At 42.0% G+C, this 21,035-nt stretch overlaps 1 protein-coding gene across 1 annotated transcript in view; it reads right to left on the bottom strand.

Moving 5' to 3' along the window:
* Positions 1 to 4,275: 4,275 nt before the first annotated feature.
* Positions 4,276 to 21,035, bottom strand: part of LOC124623863 (inter-alpha-trypsin inhibitor heavy chain H4-like) — a 156,714-nt gene continuing 139,954 nt past the window's right edge. Inside the window, exons 16-17 of the mRNA XM_047149072.1 lie at positions 13,845 to 13,984; positions 4,276 to 4,640 (exon numbers count right to left, since the gene is read on the bottom strand). Of these exons, the coding sequence (XP_047005028.1) occupies positions 4,589 to 4,640; positions 13,845 to 13,984 (192 nt within the window). The 3' untranslated portion in view covers positions 4,276 to 4,588. The remainder of the gene's footprint in view (positions 4,641 to 13,844; positions 13,985 to 21,035) is intronic.

Here is a 21,035-nt window from a genome sequence, read left to right as displayed (position 1 = left end):
TGCACATCACATCATCAGTGCTCGAACCTGCCTGATTACTTTTATGAGTCACTTTTCAGTAAAGCCAATACTAACGTTGTAATTCTTAATTACCTTCCCACAGCCGGGCATCACATTATTAACAACAGACCGGCTACGGTTACTAACAGTTTCGCCGATTTCCCACCCTCTCCACTTTTCCCCGGTCACTCAATTGTAATTTGTCATTTCTCGCTTTGTTTTCTTTACTCATTTCTCAGTGTCTTTTCTTTGCTCATTCCGAACAGCATTCAGAACTGTATAACAGGGAGGGTAGGTTGCAAGAGCCAGTTGCTGTCTGCTACTGTAGTTTCGTCTGCTCCACAAGGTCTGTCATTAGCTATAGAGGAAGTACAAAGGCAGAAAGAACCAGCCTGGTCATCGGAAATGGTACAGCAGCGCATGTTAGGTTGGCAGGTAACGACGTCTACATCTTTCGTTCGCCCCCTCCCCCCCCCCCCCACCACCACTACCCCCACGCACCACCACAGGGAAACCAGAAGCGGTTAGGTAGGGTGCTAAAAGGGTGACAGTTCTGCTCGAGCTTCATGAATAGGGACTGATCTGTGTATAACCCACGGATGGCGGAATTTGAATATTTTCTGTCATTTCATTGCAGTTTATTTTGGAGTCAGGGTTAATCATATTAGTTATCGGGAGGATAAATTTCATGTGGAGTTTTAGTAATTTTTACTTTTGGTAATCATACTGTGTGCATGAATGAGCTGGGTTCCATGTGTGAGGTAGAACAAGATACTTGGCTTCCAGACCGATTTGGTTGTGGATTAACTCTGAAAATATAGACCACATTGATTAAACAGTAGTGTGATAGCCGCGAGTTTATATTTTGATTTGTTATTGAGTTTTATGAGTAATTCCAATTCCAAAGAAATCTGGTTTGACCTGGTGTGAAAATTATCAAATTACCGAACTATCAGTTTAAAAAATCGCAGCTGCAAAATACTAACACGAATACTTTTGCAGATGGATGGAAAAGCCGACTAATGAAAGCCGACCTCCGGGATGATCAGTTTGGATTCCATAGAAATGCTGGAATACGCGAGGCGATGCTGACACTACGAATTATCTTAGAAGATAGGTTAAGGAAAGGGACGCCTACATTTATACCACTTGTAGACTTAGAGAAAGCTTTTGACCATATTAACTGGAATACTCTTTCAAGTTCTGAAGGTGACAGTGGTAAAATACAGAGAACTGAATGGTATTTACAATTTGTGCAGAAACCAGATGGCAGTTATAAGCGTCGAGGGTCACGAAAGGGAAGCAGTGGCTGAGAAAGGAATGAGCTTATCCCAATGTTATTCAGTCCGTGTACTGAGCAAGCAGTAAGCGAAACAAAAGAAAAATTTAGATTAGGAAATAAAAGCCAGGGAGAAGAAATAAAAATATTTACGTTTGCCGATAATACTGTAATTCTGTCGAAACAGAAAAGGAATTGGAAGAGTATCTGTTTCCGAGGGAATCAGAGTGGGAAACGAGACAATTAAAGTAAGAGATGAGTGTTGCTATTTGGGCAGCAGAGTAGCTGATGATGGTCGAAGGAGAAAGGGTATAAAATATAGACTGGCGATGACAAGGAAAGTGTTTCTGAAGAAGAGAAATACGTTAAATCGAGTGTAGATATGTCAGGGAGTCTTTTCTGAAGGTATTTGTATGGAGTGTAGCCATGGATGGAAGTGAATCATTTAGGAAAATAAGTTAGACAAGAAAAGAATAGTAGGCTATGAAATGTGGTGCTACAGAAAAATGATGATTATATGGGCTGATCATGCAACTAGTGAGAAGATACTGAAAAGAATTGGGGAGAAGAGGAATGTGTAGCACAACGTGATTAGAAGAAGGGATCAGCTGGTAGAAAACGTTGTGAGGCATCAAGGGATCACCAGTTTAGCATTGGAGGGAATCGTAGAGGGCAAAAATTGTAGAGGGAGACCAAAAGATTAATATACTAAGCAGATTCAGAAGGACGTAGGTTGGAGCAGTTACTCGGAGATGAAGAAAATGGCTCTGAGCACTATGCGACTTAACTTCTGAGGTCATCAGTCGCTTAGAACTTAGAACTAATTAAACCTAACTAACCTAAGGACATCACACACATCCATGCCCGAGGCAGGATTCGAACCTGCGACCGTAGCGGTCACGCGGTTCTAGACTGAAGCGCCTTTAACCGCACGGCCACACCGGCCGGCCTCGGAGATTAAGAGGCTTGCACAGGATAGAGTAGCATGGGGAGTTGCATCACAGCAGTCTTTGGGCTGAAGACGACAACAACAAACAACACATGTGTTTTGGTAAAAATACTTGTTTGATAGAACTAGGTTCCACGTGTGAGGTGGAACAAGAGAGAGACTTGGTTTCCAAGATCCGGTATGGTAATGGATTCATTCTAAATATATAGAATAAATATATTAAAATAAATACTTTAAACGGAATTCCGAGAGCCGCAAGTATGAATTTCAATTTGTCCTTGAGTTTGCCACTTGAAAGTCGGTAGCTTTGTATAGCCACAATGTTACATGGTTGTTGGTGTCATATAAGCCCATTATTTGGTAAGTTACGGTAAATGTATGCACCTTCAGTGCGTGAGTAATGTGCGAATGTGTTTTAAATCCTATTGTAAATCGATGCCATTTCATTGTGGGATGCAGAGTTTAAAGCACGTGAGAACAGGATAAAAATATACTGCTTCATTTAACTAATCATTAATATGAAAGGCAATGGCAAACCGCCTCCACTAGGACCTTGCCTAGTAAGGTGGTGTGGGTCTCCCGCATCGTTCCCCTACGCTCTGTAAAGAAGCATGGGACTTCATTTTCATTTTTTCCATAATATGAAATATATTTACTTAGCTGATTTATTTGGTGTTTCAACAACTGACAAGTTTAAAGAATTTTCGCGATTTGTGGTACTTGATTACATTTAAATCATTACCGCAGGGAATTTTCGGTAATCTTCTGACTCCTTCAGCGTTCGTTGAGCATTTGCGTGCTTGACATTTTTTCTTCAATTTTGATGAAACTAAAACTCAGGTTTTCTTTGTATGCTTTATGCCTTACGCTTCCATGTGTTGATCAATTCTCAGTGTATCTCCTAGACTTAGCACAGGTACACTCTACTGCATAGACCTTACGTTTTATGACAGAAGTAGCAGCAATAGTAGTAGATTTTTATTCGGAATGTTGTGGAGTGAATATGTGTAGGAATGTTAGATTCATCTTCCTAATTTCCGTTTTCGGCCATTGTGGCCCAACGGTTCTAGGCGCTTCAGTCCGGAACCGTGCTACTGCTACGGCCGCAGGTTCGAATCCTGCCTCGGGCATGGATGTGTGTGATGTCCTTAGGTTAGTTAGGTGTAAGTAGTTCTAATTGTAGGGGACTGATGACTTCAGATGTTAAGTCCCATAGTGCTTAGAGCCATTTTTTCCTAATTTCTGTTTTTCTTGTCCCATCCTATTCACCCCAGTGCAATGTTTAGATTCAATGCATTAGGATAATTCGTTAAATGCTCATGTAATGTAGAGCATCGCATCTATTTATTAATACCTGAATACTGCTGTTTTGCCTGGACTTGGTCCATAAATAACCAAATGGCTAAATAAGCTTTGTGGCTCAAATGTTTTCAACATTGCAATTCCTCATGCTTAATGTACTTGTGGATTAGTAAGCTGAAAGATTAATTTATTTGCTCCTCTTGAATTGTGCGTTCCATGTCTGTCTGTATTAAATAACACGAACGATAAGCAAAATTTCCATTCTCTATCGAGAGAAATGAAATAATGCCGTATACATTATTTAATATGGTCTCCCAGTGTTATGATGTTTTTCCAGAGTACAATCCGTCCCGGTAAACTGGCAAAGACTTATATTCCCAACAGGAACGCAGTAGTTCTACATTATTGCTGTAGTAATATACAGGTTTAGTTTAACATTTCAGTATAGGTCATATTAATGCCTTCATTGTCACTGCCTAGTGCAAAGCTGCTCATTCCCATTTTATTTTAACGGGAAACATTAGGCACTGTCTTTTGATGGGCTTGTAAGCTGAAGACCGGTTACCAAGAGCAATAAACTACTGAAGGACAACCGCAATTAATATTATAAATACTCACAAATAAGGAACTAAAGTGTAAGACACATATTTTGTTGCGACGACATTTTGGTGCGACGACAAACCGGAACTTAAGTAATAAAGTCGATATGAACAATTTTAGAGGACGTATAACGGGGAAGATGGTCTACATAGAAAATTAAGTTTTATTAACAATAAGAACAACAGTATGTTTACATGGTAACTAAACGTTACATTGAGTGTATTTCATTTTCCCGCCGTCCTCAGTACACCGCACACAACTGAAGCACTTTGGCCTGTGTGTGCTCAGCGCTAATCTTCATATTTTTGTCACCTGTGACGTTTGCCTGATTTGACACAGCTTGGAAACCTTCCACCGCTGTCCTGCACTGCAGCTACGCGATTACTGCAGACTTCCTACGGCGATCTGCTACCTTCCGCATGAGTGGCTGTCTTCTTGTTTCGCCGGGCCACTAATTCTTACGCTGCTGGTGTAGCTGAGGTGTTGTCGGGACAACACACGCCGAGGAAACTGGAAAAAAGTAAATGCTAATTTAGACAGATTTTAGAGACGCACATCAACAAATGGCTAAGGTTACAGATCAAAATACCGAAAATTTAATACATAGGCAAGGCCCTTTCCCTGGCCTATTGTGCTCGGTATTTTTCACTTCGGATCGCAGAAACATTAAAAACGATTAAATAGTGTCAACTGTAAAAGAATTCCGCTTCGGTAAGTACTTCGTGTTGGCAAATAGAACAGAGACAGCGACGTAACTAAAAGAAAGGACGACTGCTCTCGGGATGCTTAGGATTCTCATCGATAAACAAATGGTAGCCTAGCATTGACAGCTCCGACTGTGTTGCCGCTTTCGTTGTACAAAACATTGTGCCTGCCAGAAGGCGGTGAGCCGTTGCAGTTGGAGAGTAGTTTAACGCAGGGGTGCTGAGGTTGTCGATCGCGATCTACGAGTCGATCGCTATGTTTTTAAGAGTCGATCTTCCAAAACCTTTCTACAAAATCTGTTTAAATGTGCTGCTTTTGTAAAATATGACTTTGTTGATAATGAATCTTCGCACGGTATTTGCAGGCGGTAAATCTGACAACACTGACTTCGCCTCCATCGTCTCCATTTGCTTTACGCCTCGTTTAACGCTCGTGCCAAGTGACAGTCTTTCCTCTTGCACAGTTACAGAAATTAAATGTGAATCACTTTCCCCAAATACAACCAGAGCTGTTGGATCAACAAACATCATTGAATCAAGAAACTGCAAAGAAGTACAGGGCCAACACGACAGCACTAAGACAGACTTTGAAAACCAATTTTCAAATTTCAGCACAACGGAATCTGTTCTTCCTGTCATACCTCAACTTTTCCAAAAACGGGTGTGGAAGTCGTTATAAGTGGAATGACTACCCTTTTTCTCTTTTAGTGAGACTGATCTTGAAGAGGGAATAATTGATTTCAAAGTGACATTTCCTTAAGGTATTAATACAATCGAGATAGCTTTTGAAAACTAGTAACTGTAAAAACCTACTCTAACGTTGTAAAAGTTACTTTGTTCGTATGTTTCGTCGCTTTTTGGATCAACTTACCTATGTGAGACAGGATTTTCAACAATGAACGTAGTGAAATGTATGTGTAGAATTAAACTGACTGATCGTCGTCTTTCTGGATGTGTAAGGGTACCGCTGATAAATTATTCACCAGATTAGAAAAAAACCAAGTATAGCACTAAAATTTTCATCATTTATAAAAATGTATAATTTAATTTTTTCACACGTTAATGTCTTGGAGATGGTGAGAAAATTAACATTTATGTATTTTGTTCGATTAAAATGGTTTATTTTCGCTATGGTGTTGTTTTATGCTTAAACCTTTATGAATTTTTCGTCAGTAAATCTCTGCATGGCCTAAATTGCTTGTAGTAGAACTCAAACCTAAAAAGGTTCATCATCTCTGATCTAAAATTTCTTTTTGCATTCCCTACAATGTGCTACGAATATAGTCGAAACACTGACATAGGGCCGACACTATGGAGATCCACACCTTACATCAGTTTCGGATGTTTGAGGTCATTTATGTAAGAGATAGACTTTCAGCGTCGTATTTGAGAGACTTTCAGCGTCGTATTTGTTACGAGTTATATATAGCTAATGAAATGAGGTAGGAAAATTTGGAAATATTTAATACTGAGAGAGGAATTTTGGTGAATCAACGAAAGAAAAGTATTTCAGAGAGTTTGATAGTTTCCTAAGCATAACGCGATACGTTCAAACCTGTTTCCCCGACGGGGAAATTTAACCAGATTCGAAATAACGTAACTCTGGTCCAAATTAAAATAAGTACAGATTTTTCATACACTTAGAGACACTATAGAGAACTAAACCGCATGTGAATATCCGATTTTGGCGTGGTCTTTGATGAGCTAGTTATTACCACTAAAAAGGGCTTTCGATTTATATATTAGAAGAAACAATCTTATGAAAATATACTTACAGATAAGCATAACTTAAAAGATTTAAAACTTGTATTACTGTATATTTCAAAAGTCTTCAACAAATCTGCAATAGATAATCTGTATGACTGTTTTAAGCTTAAGGGCTGTGAAAGACACTGGATGAGCCTCAGGCATACAAACTATTCACGCAAACTAAGTTGGCACACGGCTTGGTGGCTGACTGGGGCGACTGTAAATGGGAAATGCCTTTATGGTCGCTCTCATTTTCCACCGCATGGAGTGTCAACTTAGTTTGCGCATATAGTATTCTTCGTATGCACGCATCAGTAAACTAGAAGCACATAACGGTAATAACGTACGGACTCCATATTGAGATGGTGAACGAGTTTGACGCGCCTGTCGTTTTCTACCCGATGCTGTATCCAGATGACAAAATCAAAACGATCATCTTAAATTCTGGGCGCGTCCTGTTTCAGTCGCATGGCAAACGGACGAAGAAGCTAAATTCAGTTGCGAGGAAAGACCAGGCTAATTGAGACCGGCAGGTCACAACAGAGGGAAAGTGGCATCGATTGAACTGTCTTCCACTAGAATTGTAACAGCTGGAAATCCAGTAATTTAAAAAGAAATGTTCAAAAATGTTAGTTTAATCTTGCTAAATTTTGCTGTCCTCTTAATCATTAGCCTGATTTATTATTGGATTTCTTTTTACATTATCAGCTGATAATACATCGTTAACTTTAGCCATTGAACTTATTACTGATAGTAATAATTAGCTGTCAAATAATAACTAATACCTGATTAACAGCACTGCAAAAAATGGTTCAAATGGCTCTGAGCACTATGGGACTTAACAGCTGTGGTCATCAGTCCCCTAGAACTTAGAACTACTTAAACCTAACTAACCTAAGGACATCACACACATCCATGCCCGAGGCAGGATTCGAACCTGCGACCGTAGCAGTCGCGCGGTTCCGGACTGCGCGCCTAGAACCGCGAGACCACCGCGGCCGGCCACTGCACAAGTACTGCCCAATATTTTCTTCACTCCAGGTAACAGAAGTTACAAATGACGACAATGACGAATCTTTACACAGTTGTATTTCACAAATGTTTCTATCGTGCATTGCATAAATGCGTAGAATATGAGTGTGGTATGAAATGCTAATAGCAATGTGCACGTGTGTGCGTATGTTTCCCTTTTAATAATAGTCTTTGCTGTTGTGACTTGCATTGTATCTTAATTGCTTTCATCTTTGTTGTGTCGTGTTACTTGTTTCATGCCATATATGTATTGCCTCTGTTAGGGAACCGTGGGAAAATAAATGTTTTGTTTTGAGTTTTAAAATGGGGCTCTGAGCACTATGGGACGTAACATCTAAGGTCATCAGTCCCCTAGAACTTAGAACTACTTAAACCTAACTAACCTAAGGACATAACACAACACCCAGTCATCACAAGGCAGAGAAAATCCCTGACCCCGCCGAGAATCGAACCCGGAAACCCGGGCGTGTTGAGTTTTAAAACTAGGCTATGTACATCGTTCTCGGAGTGTTAATTTTAGCTGTGTGATTGAGTGGAGGAATTCGATTTAACGATGCCAGTTGAGAACATAAATTAAAAAAAAAGGTTTAACTACCTAAATTTGTGACTGTCTATTTATAAGTCAACGAAGCTCTAGTTTGCAGATTAATGTTTATTGTACAACGTTTAATGATAACAGTTTAGTTACGTCTAAAAACCAGATGTGATATTTAGCTGAGCTGCTTATATTAATTACCTGAACCGTTATGACTTTATATTATTCTGGTATCAAATATTCAGCTCGAAATAAGTCTCTTGCTTTGTATTTCAGAAGTTCTGTGGACCCGTAGTAGTGCTGTACTTTAGCTCGAATCAAAGTGTTCGACTGACGTCACAGTTCGGCAAACTCGGGCCTATTTTTGAGATTCCGATCGCTGCATGGTATAGCGACTTCTTGACGGGTCATAGCGTTATTAATATTTTGAAATTTAATCATAAAAATGATTTTGTAACAGGTACTGCCGTATATTATAGGGTGTAAGTTATATGTAAACACAGCCGTCAACAAACAAATAAAGTTTCACAATCGCGATTCATTCTAATTCTCGAGATTTAGCTCTTTCTCCAATCTAGTGACTCCTGAAGGTAGTATCTCCACAGCCCCGATCTACCGTATTTCCGAAACGTGGCAAAAACGTGATTGATGCGCCCCTCCCCGAGCATTTGAGATAGGACGTCAAAAGTTTAAAAACATCCATTGTTAAGAATAAGTTGAGTTTGTAGCTCGTTCTCCACTCTAGTGACTCCTGAAGGTAGTATCTCCACAACCCGGATCTACCATATTTCCGAACCGGGGCAAAAACTTGATTGGTGCGCCCCTTCCCGAGCATTTGAGATGTCAAAAATCTAAAAACATCCATTGTTAAGAATATGTTGAGTTTGTGGCGCACATCTTTCTGAAGAGCCTGATATATAAAACACATACGTTCGACGAAATGTAAGACATGTGTCTTACAATGGACGGTCATGACTCATTCCCTAACGGTTCTTAACAATGGATCGTTTTAGATTTTCGACATCTCAAATGCTCGGGGAGGGGCGCACCACTAACCAGATTTGTCACTCTAGAGCATGCCCGCGATGTGACAAGAGGACGCGTACTTTCACACTAGCAATCTTTATGAAGTGATGCATGTATACACTCAAGAAAAAAATTATCCGTATGGGACGGAAGTAGGTAGAGATGTGATTAGATGGTTCAGTTTCAGTAAAATTGGATGATTTGTTCAAGAGAAAAAGGTTCACAAATTGAGCAAGTCTGTAGCATGTTGGTTCACCTCTTTCCCTTATGCAAACAGTTATTGGACTTGACATTGATGATAGGGTTGTTGGATGTTAACCTGAGAGATATCGTGCCAAATTATCTCCAATTGGCGAGCTATATAGACAGACTCCCGAAATGGTTCGATGGCTTTGCGAATAATACTCCAAACTTCCTCTGCTGGGGAGAGATGCGGCAACTTGCTGGCTGAGTTAGAGTTTGGGAAGCATGACGACCACCAGTGGTAACTCTCGATGTATTATCTTGCTGAAATGTAAGCCCATGATGACTTGCCATGAGTTCGATTCCCGGCGGGGTCAGGGATTTTCTCTGCCTCGTGATGACTAGGTGTTGTGTGATGTCCTTAGGCTAGTTAGGTTTAAGTAGTTCTAAGTTCTAGGGGACTGATGACCATAGATGTTAAGTCCCATAGTGCTCAGAGCCATTTGAACCATTTTGAACTTGCCATGAAGGGCAAACAAAACGAGGCGCTGTAAGTGTGCCGGGCATGACACTCAAACGCATCGTGCTATGAAAAAAAATTGCACCTCACACCCCCAACTCTGGTTTTCGGGCTGTATGGTGAGCGACAGACAGGTTGCTACCACACCACCATCTGCGGCGACTCCCAACACGTCTTCGCTGGTCATCGTGATTCATTTCGAAGCGGGATTCATCACTGAATACAATTCTACTCCGCTCAACTAGATGCCAGACTGAAGACGTGTCTGGAAACGTTCCGGACAGCGGTGGAATTGCAACGTAACTGTCGTCCTCCATAAAGCATGATGGCCAATCCGTGGCGCCCTTACAGCAAAGGTGTACGTTGACGTCATTCTACGCCCCGTTTTGTTGACCTTCATGGGAAGCCATCATGGGCTTACATTTCAGCAAAATAATGCCCATGCGCATACGGCGAGAATTTCTACTGCTTTTCTTCGTGCTTGCCGAATCAGACATTGGCCAGTAGAGTCACCAGGTCTCCTCCCTACTGAGAACGTGTGAAGAATTATGGGTAGGGACCTCCAGCCATCTCGAAATTTTGACAATCTAACAGGCCAATGTGACAGAATTTGGCAAGATATCCCTTAGGAGGACATTCAGCATCTATGTCAATTAACAATAATTACTGCTTGTGTACAGGCTAAAGTGGGGTCAATGCATTACTGACCTGCTCAATTTCTTATTCTCTTTCTCTTGAGTAAGTCATCCAATTTTTTCTGAAATTGTAATCATTTCTTTGTCTGTGCATGTACATAACACCAACAGAGTTCTTTCCCAAATGGGTAATTCCTTCGTGGGCGTCGGTTTTTTTAACGATGTATTTTAAGAATAGCAAGAATTTCCTTAAGACAACATTGGGAGTCTGTTTTCTTCCATAACATAACGAATACGACAACGTATTCATGAACACTTTATTGCGATGTTGATGATGGACATTAGTTCCGAATGGAACGAAAGTTAGATCACTTAGTACCCGTTACATGATTAACACCCTCACAAATTGTGATAAATTTGAGAGTTGAGTCTCATCGTGTAACACTTTTTATTTACGTCAATACATTATGAAACATTATTTGAGGAACTCCAAAATGCAGTCTAGTAAAACATTTCTCCTGAAAAAGATCTACACGTAACTAACGAAATATACGTAATGAATGCAATTAAATCAACCTGCGCCAATACGCAGCATATCTTGTTTCGGGAAGCATATCATCTTGTCTCATCTTCCGGCGAAGTGCCGGTGACTCACTGCTCCACTTCATCACAAAGACATCGGAGGCAGCGGCGGGCATGTAAAACAAGTATGGTACCTCCAAGACGATTAAATGGTCATTCCAAGATCACGCGAATATGTCAGCTCCTGGTGTCCACCATACACCCAATACAGGCTGCGAAGCTACGCTGAGGGCCACTGTCTGATCAAGATTACCAAGGAATTTCAGCTACCTCCTTTATTATTTTGTCCTACATACCAAGCGGCCGAACAGATAAGTATTTCTTTTTTTCAAATTCAATTCTGTGTTTTTCCAAAATAATTATTATGTATAAGTGCAAGTAACGAGGTAACTACCCAATCCGACGTGTGTCCTCAAATTTTTTATACACGAAGAATACACTGAAAGAAACAATGTCAGAATTTCAGCAGCTAAGATACAGCGCAAGTACTTCTTTAAAATGCTGAAATTTGTCAAATTCATAATTTTTCAGTCGGCTGGAGGATCATACACCCCTGTCGTAGCTGCAGCAGACAGCGTTTGCACAAGACGGCAGGCATGCATTCTTGTTGGCGGCACATCGGTAAACAGATAACATGACACACGAAACTTCCTGGCAGATTAAAACTGTGTGCCGGACCGAGACTCGAACTCGGGACCTTTGCCTTGCGAGGGCAAATACTCTACCATCCTTTCATTCAGGAGTGCTATTCCTGCAAGGTTCACAGTAGAGCTTCCGTAATGTTTGAAAGATAGGAGACAACGTACTGGCGGAAGTAATGGTGTGAGGATGTCCAGGCTAGATCTTTCTGCCTTTCTACTTCCCCTATAGCCATTGACAAACCTTGTGGAGCAGACGAAACTGCGGTATCAGACAGCTACTGACTGAGATTTTCACTCTGCAGCGGAGTGTGCGCTGATATGAAACTCCCTGGCTGATTAAAACTGTGTGCCAGACCGAGACTGGAACTCGGGACCTTTGCCTTTTTTTGTAGAGCACTTGCCCGCGAGAGGCAAAGGTCCCGAGTTCGAGTCTCGGTCTGGCACACAGTTTTAATCTGCCAGGAAGTTTCATATCAGCGCACACTCCCCTGCAGAGTGGAAATTTCATTCTGGAAACATGACACACCTTGATCTTAATGTGTAAAACGAATTTCAGTTTCCGTTGACCGTTACTGTGACGCAGTTGTTCACAGCAACTATTCGCTTGAATTGGCAGCTCATTTAGTATGCTTAGTAATTAGCAGCTGACTTTGAGATATCGCTAAGTGTTAATGATGAAGATAAAACTGAATTAAATTTCTTTGTGAGTTCTTTGTATCTGCTTGCTAATAGCGTCTGCTTTTGTGTAGGTTCTAGAGTTTCACATTAATGTGGAATCCAGTCCATGTTTTCAATCTCTTAAAGATGAAATATGAAGAACGTGGTATGCAATCGATATCACCTCTTTCTCCTGAAGACCTACGTATGTGTTACTTATTAATTTATAGGACATTGATTCATGTGATGTCGACATTTCGTTAGATATTGTGGAAACTTTAGGGGAAATTGGAAATAACTCGAACGATTCTGTGAATTGTGTTTTGAGCTTTGATTGACGTGCGAATTTTTTGGAAATTTATGCTGAGGTGTTATGGGACCAAACTGCTGAGGTCACCACTCCGTAGCCTTAGACACTACTTCATCTAACTTAAACTAACTTACGCTAAGGACAACATACACACCAATACCCGAGGGAGGACTCGAACCTCCTACGGGGGAAGCCGTGCGGACCGTGACAAGACGCCCCTGACCACGCGGCTACGTGCTAATTAAAGCCCAGAACAGAAACGCAGTACGGCATCTTCCAAGTCGAAAGAAAGCGTATACAGTAATAACTTCCAGAGTGAAAGTAAGGCAGTAAATTTTTGGTTAAACGGAAGAGGGATAAAACGCTTAAACTTATGTAGTGTGCAAAGCGGGTTTTGTTTCGTAAAGTCTGAACATCACTTGTGTAAATAGAAAAAAGATTTCTTTCTAAAGGTTTTAACAGATTATATATATATATATATATATATATATATATATATATATATATATATATATATATATATATTCAAAAGCAGCTCATAACAAACACTGAGTGTGTTGTCAGAAGTGTCTGCTCAGATAACATTTCACCACATTTTGTGTAATTGCATGTGAGCTGAATTAGAGAGAGAGGAAATTTGTAAAAAACTGAGTGAAAACAGAGCACTAAATAGCAGTTGACTGAGACACCAACCAGGGACACAAAACAGGACGAAAAATGTAAGTACAGAAACGTACATAACCACTACCTTCGAAACAGCTCTCCACAAATACGCTATAATTTTCTTCATGGGTAGTTTGCAGACGACATGCTGTCACAAAAACGACGAAAACGAGCACTAAAATAGATGTATGATAATGCAATTCAGTAAGCGATGTAATTTTAAGGTGAGTGTCTAAACCAATTTTTATTACGTTGCTCAATTAATAGTTTCATAAAATAAGGTACACAGCATGTTAGTGGACAAATCGGTGAAATAAAATTTCCTCACACATCATTTCAGATATTAAATGGAAGTGAAAATATACGTTCATAAAAATGCTGATTAGAGATCCCGCAATTTTTCAGAGTTAAGGAATCTTCCTCCCCGTTAGTCTTAATCCGGTCCTGTAGACAACAAGTATATAAAGGCTGTCTCACCTGCCCTCAACGACGCACAGGTAACCGGAGAGGAAGACGTCCAGCCTCTCCTTGAACTCGGGGAGAACACAGGCGGCCAGGTGTCGGCAAACGCCAGATCCGCCGGGCGGCGTGGTGCAGTTCTGGAAGCTGCCCTCCGTCTGGAACACACAGCATAGGCTGCAGTCAGCTGCCACATCTCGGACTTTCTAGTATCGTAAAGGTGTACAGAACGGCCCAAAAACATGTACACTCTTTGATAATCAATGTGAATGGAACAAAATGTCATACCGTTACAATTCTTGAACAGGGGAGAGGTTTTTTTATGTTATAGGTCTTATAATTAAAGTTTTCCGTGAGACATTTAAATCTCGTCTTTATCTGCGATAAACTAAGAACTTAAAATTTACGCCACTGCCAGGACTCCAACCTGGGTCTTCCTGCTTACTAGGCATAAACGTTAACCATTACACCACCGCAGCTATATTGCAAATATTGCTACACGAACTACATACGTCGAGTACCCTCCCCAATACAGACTTCATTTCTTCAGCTTATTTTTCCCGGGCACTGGGTTCTCCTGCATTGGACTATCACCCCTAGTAAGCAAGAAGACGTGGGTTCGAGACCGGCCGTGGCATAAATTTTAATTTCCTTTTCTGCTTCCATCATTATCGCAGATAAAGATCAGACTTAAATGTCTCAGGGAAAACTTTGATTATAAGATCTAAAACATCACCTATGGTGCAGGACTTTCCCACTACGTCCAATGCTGGGGTGTCATTCCAATGCCGGAGAGCCCTATCAATAGTGACAATGTAGGGGGAAAATAAACTGAAGATACGAACTGAAGTTTGTGTTGGGGAGGGCACTTGACTTGGGTATTTCGTGTAGCACTGTTCACTTCTGCGCTGCGGTGGTGTAATGGTTAGCAATTCTGCCTAGTAAACAAGAAGGCACGGGTGCGAGTCCCGGCTGTGGAACAAATTTCAATTTCTTTTTTCTGCTCACACCATTATCGCAGCTGTTTTCTGTGTTCAAAGTGACCCCCATTAGCAGCCAAGCAACATCGGAGCCGCTGTATTGTTGACCGAACTACGGCTGTGTTGTCAGTATGACAGCCGCACACGACGCCTGGCTTCTGTTGATAAACTTCATTTTTCAAGGTCCCCCATAGGTAGAACTCAAGAGGTGTAATGTCTGGAGATCGTGGTAGGGTACTCAACAGCTACTATTCGACCTATTCATCGTCCAGATAGATTTTCATCCATGAGCCTCTGAAGCCTCTACGGCAGTCAGGTGGAGCGCCACCTTGTTATAGGTAATCCGTTTCATTTCCAAATACCTCTCGGTTAGCAGGTGAAGATGCAGCATATGAAGGTACACCTCTCCAGGTACGCTACCTTCAAAGAAGAATCGACCAATCAAGCAGCATGATGGCAGAACACCCCACACATTGACATCCTGCAAAATTAACATGTTTGTCCAGGTGAACATGAGTATTTTTAGTAGCCCAGTACGAGCAGTTGTGACGGTTTGCCGTGCAAATCAGTTTGAATTGCATCTCGTCAGACCAGATAATCATCCCTGCAAACCGTTTGTCTTCGCCAGGCATGCCTACAAAACAATCGCAGTACGCTATCCTTCGATTTGGGTTAACCTCATTCTTAGCGTGTGGCGATCTTGGAATGTACACTTACCACTTTGCAGCCTTCAGAACTCGTCGTACTCTTGATCGGCTTAACCCGCCTTCACGTCCAGCCTGCTTCACAGATTTTTGAGGTGACGTAGCAAAATGTTGCAACATAATAACACGGTAGCTGCACTTGTTTATGTATTTGGTCAGCCAGACCTTTCCTTAGGCACATCCTGAACAGTACTGCCGGCTTCAAATTTATCCAGAATACGATAAATTGTTGTACGTGTTGGTGGCTGAGTTCCGTTCGACCTCCATCATGTTTTCATACGCCCACTTCAATACCGCATTCCATTGCTGAAACGACGATCTTACTTCATTCATTGCTACAGGGTCACCTGCTAGAAAACACGCGCCGAGATCAGTTGAGAATTAATGGGTTGCACTACCTCCCAAAATTGTAACGATATCTCATTTTGTTGCAAGGATATTTCTCTGGCCCCTATGTAAAGGCTACTTTTTAGTGTGATAAGAGAGACATTGACTGATAGAAAATTTAAGCATCTCGATGAAACGAATCAATGTTGGCACAGTTTAACACAGGTACATATCGACAGAAAGTGAGCAAATGATTAGTGTTGCTATGATCTCTGATGGTCACAGCCGCAACCTCATTACGTTAGTGTTGTCGTCATGTGACTATGTTACCAGGCCTTACAAAATGTACACCGCTGTCCATTAAGATTTGCAACACCATGAAGGTGGCGTGCAACGAACACCAAACTGGTGTGAAGTGTACAACTTGCTTGCCGCGCGGAGTGTCCGCGTGGTCTAATTCGTCATTTCACGGATTTCGCGGCCCCTCCCGTCGGAGGTTCGAATCCTCCCTCGGGCGTGGGTGTTTGTGTTGTTCTTAGCACAAGTTAGCTTAAGTAGAGTGTAAGTTTAGGGACCGATGACTTCAGCAGTTTTGTCCCTTAGGAATTCATACACATCTGAGCATTTATTGTACTACATGCTTATTTACGCAAATGGTTAAGAAAACAGCGCAACTGCACAACATAGCACAAAGTAGATAACGCCGTCTACATTCTGTAAATAAGGAAAGATGAGATAGCGTGTTTCTCATACAGAAATATGATTTTTAGTGTTGCTTTCTTGTGAAAAGATGGATTTATGCTTCAATGTAGAGAGATTTCTATCAGTGCATGTCGGTAGTCCACCGTCGGAGGATCACCCGCTTTCGAAACTGTGGTTTAACGTCTGCGACACTACTTTCCCCTTTGTTCAGGATCCCACGAATGTCTTTGAATATGGAATCGATCAGTAGAGGAGGACGATTCACAACGCTATGAAGGATCCCAGTTGCCACCTGCGACTAGTGCCTGGTAGGAGAAACATAATGTTCGCTCATCTGTGTAGGATAGTACAGCCACTTCACGTGCCTGAGTCAGAAAGTAAACTTGCAAGAAGAGTATCCACGAAGGAAGTGCGACGTCCTCTGGACCACTACTGAGTATCTGGTTGGCCACCAAGGGACGGCTACCCTTGACACGGCGGAAGGGAGAAGCGTGGGACGTGTTCAGTTCTGCGTACATCATCACAATGGACGCGCCCCTGATGGGGTCTCCGGGCAGGAGATCGAATTTTGCCACATTTCGTGGAACGGCGTAATGTTATGGAGATCCAGTGGGTACAAAACACGATCACCTCTGGTTCGCCTAAGTTACATTTATGACGTGGTAAAACTGTTGCTTGTGGCCTACGTTCGAGCACTCCAGACGTTATTATTCAACAAATTTATGCAAGACCATAAGTTCTACAGGTCTGTAAATCGTTAAAAACATCTCGTCGTGGGTTACCGAGAGTCTGATTACTCTGGCATAGCCGCGCACAGTGGCCGCGCGGTTAGAGGCACCATTTCACAAATTGCGCGGTACATCCCGCTGGAGGTTCGAGTTCTCCCTCCGGCAAGGGTGTGTGTGTTGTGCTTAGAGTAAGTTATTTTGAGTAGTGTGTAAGTCTAGGGACCGATGATCTCAGCAGTTTGGTCCCTTGGGAATTCACACACATTTGAACAATTCTGGCCCACCGTTGAAGAAGCTTGTAATGACGTACTGGTATGTGTCATCAAACCTCAGTTCTGCTCGATGTCCAGTGGGGTTAGAATCATTGTTGCTGCAAAAGGCGGCTGCCCAGTATATTAATTTTTGCACTCTGTACGCCACCAAAAAATGTTCAAATGTGTGTGAAATCTAAGGGGACTTAACTGCTAAGGTCATCAGTCCCTAAGCTTACACACTACTTAACGTAAATTATCCTACGGACAAACACACACACCCCCGTGCCCGAGGGAGGACTCGAGCCTCCGCCGGGACCAGCCGCTACGCCACCCAGTCATCTACAAATTCAATCATGTTCTTTCTACTATTTTGCATTGCACAATAATTAAAATTTAATTTTTGCTATCTTTTCTACTGCTGCAGTTTTAATCACCAACAATAAGTAGAGAAAGTGCGCTGCCCCGGAATGTTAGTGGGAACGACATCGGAGAATACCTCGTGATGGTGTGAGAAAACGTCAGCAGCACTTTGCGGAGTTCCACGGGGTCATTACTGTTGGCCAGTATGGGGCAGTACTATCAGTTCGTGCATTATTTAAGTATCTGAGGTGCTCGCATATTACTTACTGCTGGACTGAATGTTAACGTGAGGGAAACCACAGGCATGGTCAAGATTCTGGTCAACCAGCTCTGACCACATTAAAGAAGGGTCGCCGTATTTTACGCTAGACACAATGTTATCCATTCACTTCAACACATTATATCATGACACAAGCTGTCGATTCACTGAAATAAAACCGCACGATTTGTTGGGCACTGTCAGAAGCCTGGTTAGTAAATCTGGGTGACTAGCGTACACTGCCGTTAACACCACAACACAGAGAGCTGCGTATTGAATGCCATCCGGAAATATACACTTCCGACTAATGGCGTAGAATAATTTTGAACCAAGAATCTCGGCTCTGCACTACCTGGAATGATTATTACCAGAGATTATAAAGTCCTCGAAGGGACATAGACCAATTCTCCCAATGTTCTGGAGCGAGAGGTCGGTATTACCGCAAGTGTTATTGTGTGGCGAGCCATCGGGTGCGACTTCAGGTCACTTCTGGTAGGCCGGCCGAAGTGACCGAGCGGTTCTAGGCGCTTCAGTCTGGAACCGCGCGACCGCTAAGGTCGCAGGTTCGAATCCTGCCTCGGGCATGGATGTGTGTGATGTCCTTATGTTAGTTAGGTTTAAGTAGTTCTAAGTTCTAGGGGACTAATGACCTCAGATGTCAAGTCCCAAAGTGCTCAGAGCCATTTGAAACATTTTTGATCTTCTGGTAGTCCCAGTGACCTCTGGCGGCACAGGGGTGGCTCACAAACGCTCTGCGTTCTCCGATGTTTCCTACCATTAAACTGTATTTCGGTACCATCTTTCAACAGGACAACACTCATCCACACACTGCACGTTATTGTCTTAAATGGTTGGATGATGTTGAAGTAGCCAGCAAGATCTCCCAATTAGTCCCATGTGTGGGACCAAGGATGTCAAATCTATACCGGAATCAACATAGGGGCTATGGAGGGCCAGATTCAGTAGTTACAGAACAATGTATTGCGAGTACATGGAAAGAAGGATCCTTTATTGTGTGATTACATGATAGCGGAACAAATACTGGTAGCATTTACTTCTGTAAAATATCTGGGGGTATGCGTGCGGAACGATTTGAAGTGGAATGGTCATATAAAATTAAGTGTTGGTAAGGCGGGTGCCAGGTTGAGATTCATTGGGAGAGTCCTTAGAAAATGTAGTCCATCAACAAAGGTGGTTGCTTACAAAACACTCGTTCGAGCTATGCTTGAGTATTGCTCATCAGTGTGAGATCCGTACCAGGTCGGGTTGACAGAGGAGATAGAGAAGATTCAAAGAAGAGCGGCGCGTTTCGTCACAGGGTTATTTGGTAAGCGTGATAGCGTTACGGAGATGTTTAGCAAACTCAAGTGGTAGACTCTGCAAGAGAGGCGCACTGCATCGCGGTGTAGCTTGCTGTCCAGGTTTCGAGAGGGTGCGTTTCTGGATGAGGTATCGAATATATTGCTTCCCCCTACTTATACCTCCCGAGGAGATCACGAGTGTAACATTAGAGAGATTCGAGCGCCCACGGAGGCTTTCCGGCAGTCGTTCTTCCCACGAACCATACGCGACTGGAACAGGAAAAGGAGGTAACGACAGTGGCACATAAAGTGCCCCCCCGCCACACACCGTTGGGTGGCTTGCGGAGTATAATTGTAAATGTAGATACGACTATACTACACCTTTACCATCCGAATCAAAGTATGCATCTACACCCAACAGGTTATAAGATCCAGAAGAGGGACCATTAGCGTGCTTGTATTGCCAATTTCACCGTACATTTCACTTTATTCACAAAAATAGTCAGATAATATCTCAGTGCATCAGGTTTCGTTCAAAAGCACTTAAAACAAGGAGTACAGTGATATATAGAGCTTTTCACGAACTTTAGAACAATGTTAAATGAGATGAACAGTTACATTTTACAGACCATACTTGCTTTGCTACCTCTGTTAAAACGAGAGTTAGGAATATTGACCACGCAACAAAATTATGTGCTTATCTGTGTATTATCATTTGCCGCAAACCTCGTTTTGATATCTTAAGCCGTTCACGAAATAAAATGGTATTACGTCTTACACTATTTACCTTGCATATACCGTAGTTTGAGTGAATAGTGAGACAGAATGTAGTACCGGGCCATGTGGATACTGGCCGAGGACCATGACTGATCACGTTGTGACTTGCGTAGTTACGTGCATCACTATGGAAATGTGCCCGTGATTTGGCGTGCACTTGGTACCTATTAAGCGTTCCATAAAGTGGGAATCACAAGACCCACTAAAGGAAATGGGAAGAAGTTCTGTTTGGACGCACAACAAGGCACATATTAATACTGGTATCAAGGTATTATAGCGTCTAGAGATATCAAGGTATTATAGCGCCAAGAGCTGAAACAAAATCGGCTGTTCATACTTTAATTACAGCCACTGCAGTATATGCCTCCGCAGGTACTACGCAAAATAAAGAAATCGGTCATTGTGATTGAGAAAATGGATGAGAAAACGGGAGGAAAATGGAAACTGGACATTTCTGCAACGTGAACGTCTTCTAAAAAACGAATATTCGTGTATACATTATTTGAAAATGAGTGAGGATATTTCATGATTTCTACCAGAGATTGCGCAATAGAAATTAACGACACAGGGTACCGTGATGATAAAATTCATTGCACATAGCAGGAGTAATTTGTTACCTGAAGATCCCTTGCTACCTCTTTTTAGATACGTCAAGATCATTTCCAGTGTCAATTCTGTTTGAGTCTCTAACGGGAAATCTTTCTTGGCAGTTTTCAGACGGTTTTTCTTATTGATTGCACTTTACGTGGCAGACTTCGTTTAGTGCTTGCTTCTGTTCTGACAGTATTGATTGAAACTCTCATTTACGCTTTGCACC

Source organism: Schistocerca americana, chromosome 1 (assembly GCF_021461395.2).
Source record: "Schistocerca americana isolate TAMUIC-IGC-003095 chromosome 1, iqSchAmer2.1, whole genome shotgun sequence".
Classification (NCBI taxonomy): Eukaryota; Metazoa; Arthropoda; class Insecta; order Orthoptera; family Acrididae; genus Schistocerca; species Schistocerca americana.
Note: the sequence above shows the minus strand (reverse complement) of the source record. Positions and strands in the feature narration are given on the sequence as shown.